Source organism: Phacochoerus africanus, chromosome 14 (assembly GCF_016906955.1).
Source record: "Phacochoerus africanus isolate WHEZ1 chromosome 14, ROS_Pafr_v1, whole genome shotgun sequence".
Taxonomy (NCBI): domain Eukaryota; kingdom Metazoa; phylum Chordata; class Mammalia; order Artiodactyla; family Suidae; genus Phacochoerus; species Phacochoerus africanus.
Window position 1 is genome coordinate 42670621 of NC_062557.1, and position 18715 is coordinate 42689335.

Below are 18715 nucleotides of genomic sequence, written 5' to 3' on the forward strand. Positions count from 1 at the left end.
GCCGTGAGCTGTGGTGTAGGTCGCAGACGCAGCTCGGATCCCATGTTGCTGTGGCTCTGGCATAGGCTGTTGGCTACAGTTCCAATTAGACCCCTAGCCTGGGGACCTCCATATGCGGAGGGAGCAGCCCTAGAAAAGACAAAAAAAAAAAAAAAAAAAGCTAGGTTAGAGACCATTTCCCCTGAGAATTTGAATGCATTGCTTTTTATTGTCTCCCAAGGAAAAGTCTGCAGCTGTTCTGATGCCTGTTCATTTGTATGAGGTATGTTTTTTCTCATTGGAAGTTTGTGGCATCTGCTCTTTATTCTGTCTTCCTTCGTTGGTATAATACTCCATGTTATCTAGCTCATGTAACTGCTGACGGTATAGCAGTTATTCTCAACCCTGGCTGCACATTAAAATTTCCTGGTGAGTTTTTTGTTGTTGTTTGTTTGTTTGGCAGTCGTGTGCAGGAGCCTGATGTGGGATCTCAGTTCCTAGACTAGGGATTGAAACTGGACCTTAGTGCTGAAAATGCTGAGTCCTAACCACTAGACCACCAGGGAACTCCCTGGAGAGGTTTTGTTTATTTTGTGTTTTTTTTTAATTTGTTTTGCTCTTTTTTTTTTTTTTTTTAAGGGCTGCTGCCATGGCACATGGAGGTTCCCAGAATAAGGGTTGAATCGGAGCTGCAGCCGCTGGCCTACACTGTAGCCATAGCAACACAGGATCTGAGCCTCGTCTGCGACTACACTGAAGCTCATGGCAATTCTGGATCCTTAACCCACTGAGTGAGGCCAGGGATCAAACCCGCAACATCATGGTTACTAGTCAGATTTGTTTCTGTTGCGCCACAACGGGAACCCTGAGAGGTTTTAAAAATAGCAAAGATCCTGATTTAATTCGTGTCAGTGGAGCTCACTTTTTTTAAAAATAAATAATTGTATTATGAAGGCAGAATTGGGAGTAACTGCTCCAGAGTAATTCAAAGTGTCTCCATAGTGATTTTTTGGATAAATCTCAATTTATTCTCTTTGAAAGACTATCCTTTATTCTGAAATTATCCTTCTTGCTCCTTTTGAACTGTCTGCCCTTTTATGAAACTGACAGGAGTTCCCTGGTGGTTTTGTGGTTAAGGATCTAGCATGGTCACTGCTGTGGTGTGGATTTGATCCCTGGCCTAGGAACGTCTGCATGCTGCCGCTGGTGTGGCCGAAAAAACAAAAAATGAAAGTGACTGTAGATGTCAGGTTTGCTTGATTTGTTTGCCTGTCTTCTTATTTGACAAAATAAAAAGCCCCCAGATTTAAACTGTGTATTACTGGTCTATGAAATCTAAAAGTCTGGGACCTACATTTCCAGATGCATGGGCACTGATAAATACTTCTTTTTTTTTTTCTCCGTCTTTTTAAGGCCACACCCTCGACATACGGAAGTTCCCAGGCTAGGGGTCAAATCAGAGCTGCAGCTTCCAGCCTTCACCTCAGCCTCAGTGAGGGATCTAAGCTGCGTCTGCAATTTATACTGCAGCTCACAGCAATGCTGGATCCTTTAACCCACTGAAGCCAGGGATTGAACACGAATCTTCATGGATACTAGTCAGGTTTTTAACCTGCTGAGCCACAACAGACACTCCCTGATAAATTCTTCTGAATTGATACCAGGACCTTTTTTTTTTCTTCCAAAGACAAAAACCAGAGAGTTCCCATCACGGCTCAGCAGTTAACGAATCTGACTAGCATCCATGAGGACGCAGGTTCGATCCTGGGCCTTGCTCAGTGGGTTAAGGATCTGGTGTTGCCACAAGCTGTGGCGTAGCTTGCAGATGAGACTCAGATCCCGTATTGTCGTGGCTGTGGTGTAGGCCGGCGGCTATAGCTCCGATTGGACCCCTAGCCTGGGAACCTTCATATGCTGCGAGTGCGGCCCTAAAAAGCAAAACAAACAAACCAAAAAAATGGAAACATGTTCGGCAAAATAAAACTAATCTCAAAACTTTTACTTCATAGAATTTAATGTTGACTTAATGAAAAGTGACCTTTCTGTGCCACCTGTATTCATTAGTTTTGTGTAAGGTGATGTTACCTGCAGATTTGAGAGATCCTGTTGTGGCTCAGCAGGTTAGGAACCCAGCCTAGGATCCATGAGGATGTGGGTTTGATCCCTGGCCTCACTCAGTGGGTTAAGGACCTGACGTTGCCACAGACTGTGGTGTAGTCACAAATGTGGCTCTGATCTGGTATTGCTGTGGATGTGGTGTAAGCAGCTGCAGCTCCAGTTTGACCCCTAGCCCAAGGTACTTACTTACCTATGTTTAGGTGCAGCCTTGGAAAGAAAAAAAAAAAAAGAAAAAGAAAACTTGCAGTTTTCTAGGAGAATTAGACTTTGTTAATATCATCTCAGGAGGCTTCTCCATGTTCTTAAAATAGCTCGTGGAAGAGGACCAAGCATATGATATTTCCTTCAGAGGTGGGAGCAGAGGTTTGAGGTGGCAAAAACCATGTGGTTGTTGGGAAGGGAATAGCGATGCTAAGCAAGAGCGGGTTACGGTGCTAGATCCCTTGTTGAAGGAGGCGTTTTAATTCCATTTCATAGTTGAAGAAACAAACTCACTGTGATTCAGTAACTTTGAGTTTAGAAGCTGCAAAAGACACCAGAGTTGGCAATCAAATACACACCTCTCAACTACCTGATCTCCCACCGTGCTACCCCAGTCCACGCTGCCCAGCGTCCCCAGGACACCAGTTGGAGATGAGACACTTTGGAACGTGGTTTAGTAAAAACATAGGTGAGTGTCTCCCTCTCTGGAATTTGAGATTCACGAGGACAGGAGCAATGTCTGGCTTGTTCATCTTTGCACTCTCATGCCTAGCTAAGGCCAAGGCCACAAGAAGTATTCATGAGCAAAGAAGGCTCTTTCAGCCTCGTTATCCACTGGCAACCATGGTCCTTTTCCTTCAGGGCTTCACAGAACTAGCTCCCCATATTAGAAGAGAACCCACTCAAGAAAAATCTTAGTTGAATTAGTGAAGAAGAAAGAAGCTAAGATTTGTGGGACCCCTGTTATATTCTAGGTACTTGTACCAGGTGGTGATTTGTATGCTTGCCACAACGTATAAAAAGCTTTTCTTCTGATACTTGTATAAATTCATCCTTTTCTTGAAATAATAAATCTAGCAAAGAGATACAAGATTGTTTAGGGACAGAAGGACGAAGTGACTGTAATTTTGACCCGTGAGGCCTGGGAGATCCTTGAAATAGGACCTGCATCTTAACTTCTCATTCGTAGTACTGGAGATAAGTGCTGGCCCATATTCATGGATGAATGAAAGAACAGCTGAATAGCAGTAGCCTGCTAGACGAACAGGTGGAAGGTATTTGGGTTGTGAAAAAGGAAGGAATAGTGTGGACAGAAACATGGTTCCGGGAGATGGTGCATCTGCAGGTGGCCCCTGGTTGAAGCTTTGTCATGTGGATGGTAGTCAGAAATGGGAAATCAGTAGTCCAGGACAAATCCACCCTGTTCTCTGGAAATAGCTTTTAATGTGATTCATCCATGTGACATTTGAGTAACCACCTCGTTTGTCTTAGAATGTTCTTGAGAGGAATTTTACCTCTGTATAAAAATCAACCTTCCACGTGTAGAAAATAGTACATCAGCATAGATGTTCCAGAAATTGGGTCACAGACTGTGTATGGAGAGCAGCAGCGTGCATGGTATGTACCACGCTGTGCTCTGGTACTTCCACTCCACTGAAGGGAGACTGCATAAATGGAGAGAAGACTGAATGGATGGATGAATTCAGATTAGGAAGATAGGATTCTTTCTCTGCCAACAACTGGGAATCATGAATGATGTTTTAACATGGTGCTTGGTATGGTTAACAAAACCTCGTGTGTTTCTACTTTCCTAGAAGCAGCATACTATTTAGATTACTTTTAACAAACGGAGCATGTATACATTGAATGTTGAGAAACTGTTTTTGACAGTGAAATTGCTGGTTTACTTATGAACCCACTGCAGGTTTACTGTGTGCCAAGCTTTGTGCTAACCACTATCCATTATACCTAGTTCCCAGTGAGAAATCACCCCTCTTCTTGAACTCCCTTTCCTTTTTTTTAGATTTAATTTTTAAATGTTAACAACCACAAAATAGGCAGTTTTAAAAATTGAATTTCAAAAATGGCAGTGAGAGGCTCCTTCCTATCTGTCCTTTGCTCCAGCCATCTTCCCTGAAAGCAGTTGCTTCTGTGTGTCCTTATTATATTCTGTAACTCAAGCAAATATGGGCACATGGTAATTTTTCAAAAAATGGAAGCATATTAGAAACTGTTCTGTATTCTTTATCTTAGGTCTTGGAATCTGTTCTGCATTAATGGTTGTCTCGTATTACACTTTACATGGCTTTTTATTTAACCAATCTCCTACTGATGACTTGTATCTAAGCTGCAGTTTTCAACAGTGGTAACAATTTGCCAACTTACATGTGTTGCAGTTTATTTGTAGGATAAATTCCTAAAGATGGGCTTAAAGGTTAAATGCATTGTGATTTTTTTTCTGTCTTTGTAGGGCCACACTTGCAGCATGTGGAGGTTCCCAGGCGAGGGCTCTAGTTGGAGCTGTTGCTGCCAGCCTACACCAGAGCCACAGCAACACCAGACCTGAGCCACGTCTTTGATCTACATCACAGCTCTCGGCAATGCCGCCAGATCCTTAACCCACTGAGTGAGGCCAGCGATCGAGCTCGCAACCTCGTGGTTCTTAGTTGGATTCGTTTCCGCTGCGCCACGACAGGAACTCTAAGTGCATTGTGATTTTAATGGAAATTCCCAAACTGTTCTTTCTAGAAGTTGTGCTAATTTATTTTCCCATCAGAAATGTCATTGAGTACCTATTTTTGACCAACAATTTTATTAGTAAAATCTCATCTTTAGCAAGCTGAATCAATTTGTGTTCTTGATTTCATCCCTTCCTTTTTCTGGTAACTTGATCTCTGGTCTTCTCTGTCTTCCTCCGTCTATAAATTCCAACCCTCCTGTCCACCACTCTCCCTGGTCTCTTCCTTTGCCCTGTCACCCTCTTGCTGTGGCCTCATTTTTAAAATATTCTTCATGATAAACTTCTCTAACTCATTTTCCTTTTACCAAACTCATTAAACCTGAAGTTGCTATGCTATCTTGTTTTGTTACAGGACTGCTTCTTTTTTGAAACTCTGCCCTTTTGGCTTTGTTACTGTTTATTCATTTTCATTCCTTCACACGGAAACACCACTCAACAGTTAGTAGTTGGGCACTTACCTCCCTGCAGGCAGTGTTCTGGTAGTTTGGTATTTTACCTGGACCATTGCAACAGCAACCTAGTGAGTCTCCCTATGTCAAGCTTCTCCCTTCCCAAGCTCTTGTAAACATGGCTCCCCTGGTTTTAAAATTGGTTTGTGTCATGTCTGTGTAGTCAATCTGCAGACACTTAACACAGCCTGTTGTAAAGCCTTCTGTACATGTGACCAAATATTTGAGCACCAACTAAGACCCTGAGGCAGTGCTAAGGCCAGTGAGACTGACCTAGTAGTGTAATGAAAAGGAAGCCGGTGCTTACACACACATAACATGCAGTGAATTTTGGAAGCAGAGGCATGCTCAGCTCAAAGAAAACAGAGCAACATGTGTACAGGAAAGCTATTACTTGTAAATAAAGCAAGAAAAGTGAAATTGTCAATACTTCTATAAAGTTTCCCTTAACTCTTCTAATTTCAACAACTATTGACCTCATAGAACGTAGTATATGATTTTATTATATAATACATTTACTTTATAATTATCATTTGTATCCCACTCTAATCTATGTGCTTTTTAAAGGGCAAGATAAATTTTTTCATTAAAAAGAAAATGAAAAGACAAAATTCACAACCAAAGATGAAGTAGCATTAGGTTAACTAATATTGACATTACTTTGGACTATAAATTTTAAAATATTTATATATTACCATAAATAACATACTAGCTGCAACTGATGTTACCAGAACTGAAAGCAGGATTTCACATGAATTTTTCTCAATTTCTTATTAGCTTTTGCTGATAGTGTCTTTTTTCCCCTGGATCCTTACTCTTCTAGCCAAGCCAAAATTTTGCATGTATTAACAATGCATAACAATAAAAAACAGAAACAATACAGAATACAGCTTTTATATTATTGAACTTTATGTACAAAATCATTTGATTTCAAATAAACATTTAATGTAAAAACAAACGTTCTTTTAAACTGAATTTTTTTTTACATCTACTGTACCATTCAAATGCTTTATCATCTTACATGATTTCTTCAAAATCTCTTATCAAGGGTACATATAGAAAAGCATTTTTTTTTATAAATAGAAACAAAGGGAATTTTTTCAGCTTTTATTATAAGATGACATAAAAAGTTTACTCAACAGAAGTAATTTCATTACTATTTGGGGGAGGGAATCACCAACTTTTTGTGCAAACAATGCTAGCCTTCTTTTAAGCATTAAGAGCATAACTGCTTAAGAAATGACATAAGCAATAATTCTACACCTACATCTCCCCTAAAATAATCTATTTTTTTCTTTTTTTACATATGTGCACAGCTTTAGCAAATTAAAGCCCGAGAGAAATGCTCGAAATCCACTATCCAGAGGCATAATCAGAGTTTACTGGAACTCATCATTTGGAGAGCTTACCAATTAAGGAGTCTGTAATGAAAGCTGCAGTTTCCCTCTTTCCTATTTTTTTTTAACACAAAAATCAATGACTAAGAACTTAATACTGGATGACAAATCACATCCACACTATTAGTTAAATAGCCTCACAGTTAAACACATCTTAAAGACCAACCAAATCAGTATTTACATTTTATAAATTTCTGGACACCATTAGAAAGCTTATATATCCCTTCCTTAAACAAAATAGGGAACTGCATCTGATGGTGGTGGAATGAAATAAAAAAATTAAAAATACCTGTATTTACAGCAGCATTGATCCTTTATAAATAAAGAATATGAAAATGCAGTTATCTTTAAGGGTAATAAAAAATTGAGGTGATGTTACTCAACCACAGTGCTTGGAGTTGGAATAAAAATCTATTGTTGCTTGTTAATGTGCCAGTAGTGAAACCACTTTCTGTTGGAGAGAATCCAACTGCAGATATGTGCATAAAACACATAGAACACAGGGCAAAATTGCTCAAAACGATTCAAGTCAGTTTATCTGTATTGGATATTCTAATCATGAAATACATTACAAAGACATCCTGGCAAAGAAAAAAAAAGTTACAACACTTTCTGGGTTCATTTTTATAGAACATTTCCTTCCTCAAAAGTGTCATCTTACAAATCTCAAACTCGTTCTTCCCTTGGTTTACAATCCTAATGAAGAGATGTGGACAGTTGATTTTTCCATGTGATTACCTAGTGGGGAAAGAAAAGAAAAAAAAAAACAGCAAAACATTCAAGTTTAAAAAAATATACTGGGTGAGCAATGCACAATTATCCATGTAAAAACAAATGGTCAGTAACCTTATAAACCAACACGACATTTCACTGTCGGTCAACAATGTAAAAAATTAACATGTTCCCAAACAGGCCTAAGATGAAGAAGTGCTATTTTTAAATTGTAAAATGAACTTACGTAATGAAAAATATCTTTTATGTTGTAAGTTTTCACTCAAATTGTTAAATGATTTCAAAATCAAGGATCAAAGTATGGTTGCAAATAGTAATGCAACATAATTTCAAAAAATCTTCAATTTTTAAAAGGGAATCACATTCCAATTTTCCCTCCCCAAGAGAACATCTCACACAATTACAAAGTAGAAAAACAGCCAGTCACAAATGCAAAAAAATTTTTATAATTTAAGTATATCAAATAATTTCTAGATTATCAAGTCAATATATTTCATAAGACAAATGAAGTTAAAAATACTTTAAAGTATTGCTTTTCATGCTTAAACTTCAGAATGTTTTTAATGACATTGATAAAACTGATATACATGTAATGCTGCATAATGAAATAGAACCCTGATAAAAATATCCTTGTTGAAATCATTTACTTCATCTGACAGTGCCTGTTTGGAACCTATGATTAAAAATAAAAACAAAACTCGTCCTAGAGGCTGAATTCCCTAGAATGAAATTTCAGTGTTTGTCCATAACATGGGGGTTAGGCCTTTTCAGAGTTTTTGTTTTTTGCTCTGTTTTGAAACCCCTGAGACACCATCTGTTTCCAAAGCTTTCTCTTTTGAGTTAATTTCACTAAATCCATTTGCTGTCCCATTTTGTTCTTCAGTGATTTCTTCATCTGCAGGGGAAGCAGATTCTCCTTTTTCTAATTTTTGTTGCATTTCACGGAGCTTGGTAACAGCTTTATCTATTGACATTATGCTAATAAGATTAAAGTCATGCATGCTGACTAGATGAAGCATGAAGTTTCGACATAAATTCTTCTTAATTATTTTCTGTCCATAGTTTTCTACAAACAGCATACAGGCATGATTCATTTGATTGTCAGCAATAAACCTATTTAACAGAAACAACACAAAACATCAATAGCAATAGAAAGCATTTCAGTCACATCTAACAGTGATAACCATTACAGAACAGTAGGACTATATCCAAATTCAGTAAGTTACGATTTAACAAGTAGTAAAACTATAGTATAGCTGAGATTCAATCACCCGAATGAGCTTAGAAATTTAAAGAGATTTAACCAAAGTTCATTAAATACGTCATTTCTGTTTTTCTTAATGAAATTACATATAGCAATTAAAGTATAAAATATTTTTTTCTTGCCAGCACCAAATTACCAAATTCATTAACTATAAAATATTAACTATTCTTTCAGTTTCCTATTTCAGAAGCAATGTTTCTCTACATTTTCAGTTCATGGTAAACTTTTGAAAAAAATGAAGATGTCACAACAAATGTCCACTGTTAATGTTTTGGTGGAAAGAAAGTAGCATGCATATAACAACGAATACAATTTGAGAGACCCAAACTAAATATGAGAAGGCTGTTATACATGTATGTATAATTTGGTCCCCATGCTGTTCAGTGGAAAAAATAAATAAGAAGGCTGCTCAGTTACCCATTGAAAGAGTCTAATAGAGTCTGTGTAAAAGTCTTCCTGCAGGTTTGGAAAAACTCCAAAGAGTTTACCAACTCCCCATTTTGAAATGCCAGTATAGGAGGAGTTCTTGGCGCAGTGGAAATGAATCTGACTAGGAACCATGAGATTGTGGGTTCGATCCCTGGCCTTGTTCAGTGGGTTAAGGATCTGGTGCTGCCATGAGCTGTGTGGTGTAGGTCACAGATGTGGCTCGGATCCTGTGTTGCTGTTGCTGTGTCTGTGGCATAAGCCAGCAGTTGTAGCTCTGATTTGACCTCTAGCCTGCGAAACTCCATATGCCACAGATGCGGCCCTGAAAAGAAAAAAAAAAAAAAAGGTGATAAACAGCATTTCCAGGCATGTAAGCACATGGCACATTATATTTATATATGCCCTAGCAATAAAAGGAAGGAAAATTGGATTACTAAAAAAAAAAAAAAAAAAAGACACATTAAATAAAAAACTGCTGTTAGATGCAGCTAACACCTTCCTTATACATTCTTTAAGGATTACTGTTTTTCTTTATGCAATTATAATTAAGTTAAATTAGGATATTTAGGACGTATTATATTTAAATTAACAGTATTTTATTTTATTTTTTTGGCTGCGCCATGGCATGTGGAGGTTCCCAGGCCAGGGTCTGAACCTATGCCACAGCAGCAATCCAAGCTGCTGCAGTGACAACACCTTAACTCACTGTGCCACAAGAGAACTCCTAAAATAACAATTTTAAATAAGAATCTAATGTAGATTTATAGAATGTGAAGCAACAAAAAGCATGAAAGAAATGGAATATTTAAGTTGAGAAATACCCTACCCATGCTTCATGACATGGAGATTCCATAGTTTCATCACTTCTTTCTCGCCTTCATTAACATCAGAAAATTCCTCAATTTGCTTTAAAAAGAGAAAAAAAAAATTATTAAATACAGAATATATACAACTGAGAGAAGAAAAAAAATGAAGAATGTCAAAAATAGAATTTTTGTAACTAAAAAATACCACAATTTACTTATAGAGAAAAATGGCAATGTTCTTAAGAACAACATCTATTGAAGTAGTAATTTTAAAAGAGAAACGCTGTTGTGGTGCAGCACAAACGAATCTGACTGGTGTCTGTGAGGATGTAGGTTCGATCGGTCCCTGGCCTGGTGCAGTGGGTCAGGGATTCAGTGTTGCCATGAGCTATGGCAGAGGTGACAGATGAGGCTAGGACCCTCAAGTTGCTGTGGCTGTGGTGTAGGCTGGCAGCTACAGGTCTGATTCAACCCCTAGCCTGGGAACTTCCATATGCCATGGGTGTGGTCTTAAAAAGAGCACAGATATATATATAAATTGATTAAAAGGAAATTCTAAGTTATGAAAGTTACCTATAAATAAAATGAAAAAATACAAAATCACTAGAAGAAAATCTGTATTTCCTTTAGGTGGTAACTATTTTTTTTTTGTCTTTTTGCTATTTCTTGGGCCGCTCCCGCGGCATATGGAGGTTCCCAGGCTAGGGGTTGAATCGGAGCCGTAGCCACCAGCCTACGCCAGAGCCACAGCAACTCGGGATCCGAGCCGCGTCTGAAACCTACACCACAGCTCACAACAACGCCGGATCGTTAACCCACTGAGCAAGGGCAGGACTGAACCCGCAACCTCATGGTTCCTAGTCGGACTCGTTAACCACTGCGCCACGACGGCAACTCTAGGTGGTAACTCTTAAAATGACACAATTATAAAAATTATACAAACAATTACATTTAGAATGGATAAGCAATGACATCCTGCTATAGATCACAGGAAACTATATCCAATCACCTGTGACAGAACAGTATGGAAGATGATATGAGAAAAAGAATGTGTGTGTGTGTATGAGGTTGGGTCAGTCTGCTGTACAGCAGAAGTTGACAATACTAAATCAGCTATATTTTAATAAAAATATTTAAAAAGATAAAAATAAAATATAAAAATTATAATTCCTAAATTCCTTAATTTGGAAAAAGTTCTTTTACACTAAATCAAAAGTCACATTAAACAATTAATTTTCAAACAAAAATAATTTAATCATAAAATTCTAAAATCATTGTCGATGATGATGATGATGTGGATAATAGTAACAATAATTACTGTAATGGTTTTTTCTCTCAGCCATTCAGGATCTTTTTCATCTTCACTATCTACTTCCATTTCTTGTGGACGGAGAGGTAAACAAGTATCACTATGGAAATACAGACGATTGTGTCCACTACTGTATGTTCGTTGCTGTTCCACTTCTCCATCTTCGGATTCAAGAAATTCAGACATGCTTGCTTTTGTTCGTTTTGGCCTAGTGGAAAGAAATACTGACGTAATGTTAAGTAACACAGAGAAGGCTCTTTATATTTCACATCCGTCAAATGGAGTACATTCTTTCCTTACAGGTTTCTACCTAGGTATGCACAAAACTTCCACTGGGAGACTTCTTTAATCCTCCTGTCTATAAGCACTAGGGCAGGAGCGACGTTAACAACACAGAAAAAAGCTGAAAGGAGAAGTGAGAAAACTTCTGTAGAAATAGGAGTCAGGGAGGGTTATAAGGCAGTATACCATTCCCAAGACTTAGCTAATACTGAAAGAAGGGGGTCCCACCTGGAGAGTAGCCTTGTCTGGCTTCCCTTTATTCCTCCAACATCAGTACAAGTCAGAGAATAAACTTGTTGTGTGACCTTTTTACCTACCTGCACACTAGAATGTGTGTGATAGGTGTTCTCTTTACTGGTCCATTGCGACTAAAAGCGAATCCAGGTTGGCGATGAATATCCTGAGGATTTCCTGCATAGGAGCCATCATAACACTCGTTGATAGACACATCTATCCTAGCACCTTTTGGATGATACTGAAACAAAAAATAGCAAGGTGTTTAGGAAAAGAAAATATTAATTATCCTACTCTAAATACCTACCCCTCCAATTTAATTAATTAAAAAGTATTTGTGGGTTCTTAATGTTTTGAAAACTAAAGTAAGCCAGGAATACCAGCATGGTGAACAGGAAGTCAGGAGACCTGAGGTCAAAAAGATTTGTGTATTTAAAATCCTGGCTGTGCCATTTATTAGCTCGGTAACTTCGTAAGCTTAATTCCTGTCTGAACAAGGATAAGGAAATTAATTATCAATTAATCACTTAATTCAAAGACCTGGTGTGAGGATTATGTGAATCAATATAGCTACACTACGCAAATATATGTAAACCTGAATCATTCATTGTAATTCATGAACACAGCATTCCAAATGGAGAAATTCTGGTATATTTTGCACAAAGTACAATTTCTCTTTCCTTTCCTTTTTGGCTGCACCTACAGCATATGGGAATTCCTAGGTCAGAGATCAAACCTGCACACTGCAGTAACCAAAGCCACAGCAGTGGCAATGCCAGATCCTTAACCAACTGAGGCACAAGGGAACTCCCAAAGTACAATTTATGAAAGTCAAGTTGTTTTATAATGTATGAGTTCAAAAGACTGAAGTTACTTACAACATAATTGAAGATAAATCTGCTATGGCAGAGTTTAAGATGCTTGAGTAAGCTATAAAGTTTGCGGCAGTTCAGAGTGCACCAAGGGCAATGTAGGTCATCTCTTGCTTCAGTTTGTTGTCTTGTGTTGTTGTTATAAAGGAACTTTAAAAGTAACAGAAAACAAAAACAGCAAATCTCCAACTTGCATATCTCAAGATATTTTGTTTCAATATCACCTTTAAAAATAGTTAAAACAATTTAAAAGAAAAATCAAGCCAGAGGCATTCTTTTTAATTAAATATGCCAAAACATTTTAGATATAACATGCAAAACAAAGGCATCTCATGATTATGTAAAAACAAGAGTCAGTCATGTTTACCTGATAAAATATTCTTAATTTTTGTCGGTTTTCATTAGAAGTATCTTTTCTTGTTTGTAGGTCTGTAGTCAATGATTCTTTAACAGCTGAAAACATATACTTTAATGAAAATATTTGCTTTTAAAAGTGAAATAACTATCTTGTGAAAATAATTAAACAATAAAGGTTTCTCAAAATTCTTCTTGTGTTTTTAACACTTTCAACCAATGACCACAGGAACAATCCCCTAAATCAGCAACCCTAATAAGCTATTAAGGTCCTTATTGGCAGGAGCCATATTTTCCCTTTAAAAACCAGAGTCTATGTCCTAAAACATTATAAAAATAGCCAATTATATGTAGTCACGGTAATTTTTATAATGTTTTAATTTTAAGCACTTTGAGGTCAGAGTGTGGGTTTGTTTTATTTTTTTATTACTCAATGAATTTATCACACCTGTAGTTGTACAATGATCAGAGTGTGGTTTTGACTGGTCTTTGTATTCCCACTGTACAGCAGTGAAGAAGACATCAAAATGCTGGCTTAACAGAAATAAAAATGATTATATTAACAATCACTCCAAATCCAAAAGGTAATCACTGTGAGTAATTTTCTCTTTGGCTGCACCACAGAATGCACGAGTTCCTGGACCAGGGATCAAACCTGTACTAACAGCAGACACAAAGCCAGATCCTTAACCTACTCTGCTACTAAGGAACTCCTCACTTTTTTTTTTTTGGTCTTTTTTAGGGTCGCACCAGTGGCATATGGAGGTTCCCAGGCTAGGGGTCTAATTGGAGTTGTAGCCGCCGGCCTACACCACAGCCACAGCCACGCAGGATATGAGCTGTGTCTGCAACCTACACCACAGCTTACAGCAATGCCAGATCCCTAACCCACTGAGCGAGGCCACGGATCGAACCCGAGTCCTCATGGATGCCAGTCAGGTTCATTAACCACTGAGCCACAACAGGAACTCCAGGAATGCCTCATTCTTAATATTTTTGGTGTAACACTTCACAGACTTAAGAGTTTTTATCTTCTCTGACATAAGTAGTCATATCATATCTACAGTTTTGTATAAAACTTTTCTCAGTTTCTTTGAAATTCTTTTATCTATTTGATTGGCCACAGAATATTCTGAGAAGTGCCCAGACTACAATTTACTTGGGAAATCTCTGCCCCGACATGGGTCCTTTCTTTTGCTTTTTAAGACTGTACCTACAGCATAGGAGGTTTCTAGGCTAGGGGTCTAATCCGAGCTGCAGCTGCTGGCCTACGTCACAGCCGCACCAGATCTGAGCTGCATCTGCAACCTACGCCGCAGCTCAAAGCAACACTGGATTGTTAACCCATGGACTGAGGCCAGGGATGGAACCCTCATCCTCATGGATACTAGTTGGGTTCATAACCAGCTGAGCCACAGTTGGAACTCCCATGGGTCCTTTCTTCTATCTCTTGAATCCGACTCTTACAGTGATCTGCACGCAATGGACATTACTGGTATATGCCAAAGATAGCTGCCCTAAGCTTTTGGCCTTCTTAAACAAAATTAGAAAAGTATATGTATGCTCTCAGGTCAAGGACAGTGTTCCCATCAGGCAGTTACAAAATGAACGAATACTGCAATCTGGGCCTTAACTCAGGGGAGCTAACTGCTACAATTTGTAAATGTTTTTCCTCTTAAGGATTTACTGCAAACTTTAACCTGGTGAAAGTTCAGGTTATGATGATCCTCTTCCAGCCCTAAAACTATTCAAACACTCTGAAATAGTGAAGTTGGTTCTACAACATAGACAAATGTTGATGTGAATTTTAAAAAGCATACAGTTCCAAAATCTAAAAAGCTCTGAAAACCAATCATTTTCTCATGAGTTTGAAACAAATTTGGTAGAAAATTTGTCCTAAATTGACATACAGCTACCTACCTATAGACCTCATTTGGAGGTGTTATATATGGCATATATACTATACCATGCTTTAAAAAAAAAAAAAAAAAAAATCAAAACCCCCCCAGGGAGTTTCCTTTGTAGGTCAGCAGGTTAGGAACCCAACTAGCATCCATGAGGTTGTGGGTTCGATCCCTGGCCTCACTCAGTGGGTTAAAAGATCCAGCACTGCCGCAAGCTACAGTGTAGTTGAAGACGCAGCTCAGATCCCTTGCTGTGGCTGTGGTGTAGGCCTGCAGCTGCACTCAGATTTGACCCTTATAGCCTGGGAACTTTCATATGCTGCAGGGGTGGACCTAAAAAGAAAAAAAACAAAACAAAAAAACCCAGGAGAGTTCCCTGGCGGCCTAGTGGTTGGGGACCTGGTAGTGTCACTGCCATGGCTCAGGTTTGATCCCTAGCCCAGGAATTTCTGTATGCCAAAAACAAACAAAACCAACCCCACCCCTCACTCTCCTACATACATCTGGCACAAAGGTTTTGCTTTTTGGTTCTTCTTGGCTGAACCTATGTCATGCAGAAGTTCCTGGGCCAGGGATTGAACCTGCACCATAGCAGCAACCCAAGCCACTGCAATGACAATGCAGGATCCTTAACCTGCTGTGTCACAAGAGAACACCCCATCTGGCACAAAGGTTTTGAATAAAGGACTGCTGATGATCACTTCAACACAAAACTTTGTATTTCATATAGGGGAACACTAATTTATTCATAATTTGTCTAATAAGTAAAATAATATTTCCCAAAGAATAATTACGAGAGCAAAAGACCAAATGAATTAATCAAAAGCCTAAGTCCTAACTCTGCAGAGCATTATTTTGACAGCAATGTTTTCATACCAATAGTTTGAGCAGGTTTAACTGAACCAGGCTTGTTTTCCTGATGGAGACTCTCTGAATTTCTAGTAGCAAGAGGTTTGGCAATAGGAGCTGTAGATTTATCATTGGTCTCTCCTGTCCAACGAAGAGTGAACTGCAACGTAGGTCCCTGAGAAAATGTTTCAAATGGAGGCAGCCTCTAAAAAAAGAGAAAACATGAAAAAGAGTGAAGATTCCAAAATAATGAATTGAAAGACATTGTAGGAATATTTAAAAAAATTTATTATGATACATCAATACAGATTTGACTTAAATCAATTGATTTTTCCTTAAAAACCCCAAATGCCCACAGATCATCGGGTTGGCCTCAGGGTGTCTAAAAGAGGCAGCCACTTATTGGCAATAACTGAATCACTGCCCCACATAAACAGATTTTCATATTTTTCCCAAGTTCACAGAAGAAATACTACCATTTTTTCCTTTTTGGTAACCAACAAATTAAAAACAAAAACTCTATGATACCTGAAGCCTACCAGTTTGCCACCTCTTAGATGACTGATACTTTCTTTGTGTTAACTGAATGATTATAGCAATTAGTATTTTTCTTTGACTTCTCTCAGCTTCACTGATGACTGTCCTTGCTTCTCTTTGAATTTTAGGACACTGAACTATGCTGGCTTTCCTCTTCCACCTCTAACCACTTATAAAACAACCCTTCTCTTTGGCTCCTTAATTCCTTCCTAATCCTTAGCCATATTTCCCTATCTCTCACTCATCCTCAAGGATTTACCTATTACGCAGATGATCCCAAATTGGATCTCCATTCTTTATACTTGAGCTCTAAACCCATATACCTTCGACTGTCTCATGGATGCTGCCACTTGGATATCAAGGTCACCCTGAACTAAAATATGTTTAGATGTGAATCTGCTATCTTTTCTTTCCTTCCCATGTACAATTATCTTTGTTCCAATATTATCATTCCACTAGTGACCCTAAATTAAAAATTTCAGAATTACATTTGACTCTTATTTTTTGCTTTTGCTTCTATTGTATATAACAACCAAATATAGATCCTTACTACTTTATTACTAGAATATCTAAGCTGTTTTCCCTACTTCTCAATCCATATCCAGAAGACCAAATAATCTTCTCAAAGACTGCTTTCTTTTTTTTTTTTTTGGTCTTTTTGCCTTTTCTAGGGCTGCTTTCTGCAGCATATGGAGGTTTCCAGGCTAAGGGTCTAATCGGAGCTGTAGACGCTGGCCTACACCAGAGCCACAGCAACATAGGATCTGAGCCGTGTCTGCAACCTACATCACAGCTCACGGCAATGCAAGATCCTTAACCCACTGAGCAAGGCCAGGGATCGAATCTGCAACCTCATAGTTCCCAGTTGGATTCGTTAACCACTGCGCCACGACGGGAACTCCCTCAAAGACTGCTTTCATGCTATTTCCTTTTATAGAAATCTTCAGTGGGTTATGGCTGTAGAAGTCTAAATTTCTTTTGTACCTTCATTACAAATAATCCTCTTAAAAAACATAATTTTAGACTAGAATGAGGTGAAAGTATAAGCATATAAACTGATTTTGACAGTCTATATGCAGGAATTTATCTTATAAAAAATGCAATGCAAAAAGATACATGTACAAGTATAATCACATTTTTGAAAATGTGAAAAAAGTTAAAATAACCAAATTATCCAAAATGACATTGGTTCAGTAAGTTATGTGACATTTATCTAAAAGAGTAACACAGAGCTATTAAAAAGAAGCAAATCTATATGACCTGACTTAAAAAAGGATGCCTATTTCATATTGCCTCAATTTCTTGGGAAAAACCAATAACTCAAGATATATAATCCTTATTTGTTCTGAATAAACTTAAAAAACCTTTAAGAAATTTAAAACATAAAGACAGCAAATACCTATAGATAATTCAAGCACTACAGATTAAGTATAAAGAAATAAACATTTAAAATCCCATTACCTAGAGATAATCACTATTATGATTTTTAGCAAAAGGTGGGGGTATGTATTACTAGTTAAAAATGAAATATCATGGAAATCTTTTTGTGGGGCAGGTGAGGTCAGGGGAATCTTGTCAAAGTACTGTTCTTTTGAATGGCTATCTTTTTAGATTTAAGGTGTTTCCCAATTATTCACTATCTAAAATTTTCTGACAAGATCTGTTATGTACAATTTTTCTGTTAACCAGTTACAACTAGCTGTGACAAGACTACAAAATGAAAATATTAGAGGGAATTATTAATAATTATATACAAAATTAAAAATTTTATCTTCTAACAGTCTGTCCTCCAGTAAGGCTGTACCAACTTACCTGTAGTCAAAAGTAGTATCTCATTTTGTTTGCATGTCTTTGAATACTAATAAGCTTGAATATCTCTTTACAAGCTTACTGGTCATCTATATTTGTTGCTTCAAGAACTTTCAGATTGTCCTTTATCTACTTTTCTAATTAGATTGCTTACCTTTTTTTTTATTAACTGCATATTCATATTAGTCTTTGTATGTTACAAATATTTGCCCTAGTCCATGCTTGCTTTTTTTTTTTGGTCTTTTGACTTTTTAGGGCCGCACCTGAGGCACATGGAGGTTTCAAGGCTAGGGGTCCAATTTGAGCTGTAGCTGCCTTCTATGCCACAGTCACAGCAAGGCCAGATCCAAGCCATGTCTGTGACCTATCCATAGCTCACGGTGACACCATCCTTAACCGACTGAGTAAGGCCAGGGATCGAACCTGTGTCCTCATGGATCCTAATCAGATTCATTTCGTATGAGCCATGACGGGAACTCCCATGTTTGCTTTTAACTTTAGATTTTCACAGTATAGAAATGATTCACTTCACCCCCCCCCCCTTTTTTTTTTGGTCTTTCTAGGGCCACACTCGTAGTATATGGAGGTTCCCAGGCTAGGGGTCCAATCAGAGCTGCAGCGGCTGGCCTACACCACAGCCAGAGCAACTTGGGATCCGGGCCACGTCTG

At 38.1% G+C, this 18715-nt stretch overlaps 1 protein-coding gene across 3 annotated transcripts in view; it reads right to left on the reverse strand.

The window, feature by feature from the left end:
• Nucleotides 1-6146: 6146 nt before the first annotated feature.
• SUZ12 (SUZ12 polycomb repressive complex 2 subunit) overlaps nucleotides 6147-18715 on the reverse strand; it is a 48371-nt gene continuing 35802 nt past the window's right edge. For all 3 annotated transcript variants that reach the window (XM_047758326.1, XM_047758328.1, XM_047758327.1), the window contains 7 exons: nucleotides 15728-15905; nucleotides 12961-13046; nucleotides 12600-12743; nucleotides 11805-11962; nucleotides 11215-11413; nucleotides 9917-9996; nucleotides 6147-8510 (listed from right to left, as the gene is read on the reverse strand). In XM_047758326.1, coding sequence (XP_047614282.1) covers nucleotides 8165-8510; nucleotides 9917-9996; nucleotides 11215-11413; nucleotides 11805-11962; nucleotides 12600-12743; nucleotides 12961-13046; nucleotides 15728-15905 — 1191 coding nt within the window. In that variant the 3' untranslated portion in view covers nucleotides 6147-8164. The remainder of the gene's footprint in view (nucleotides 8511-9916; nucleotides 9997-11214; nucleotides 11414-11804; nucleotides 11963-12599; nucleotides 12744-12960; nucleotides 13047-15727; nucleotides 15906-18715) is intronic.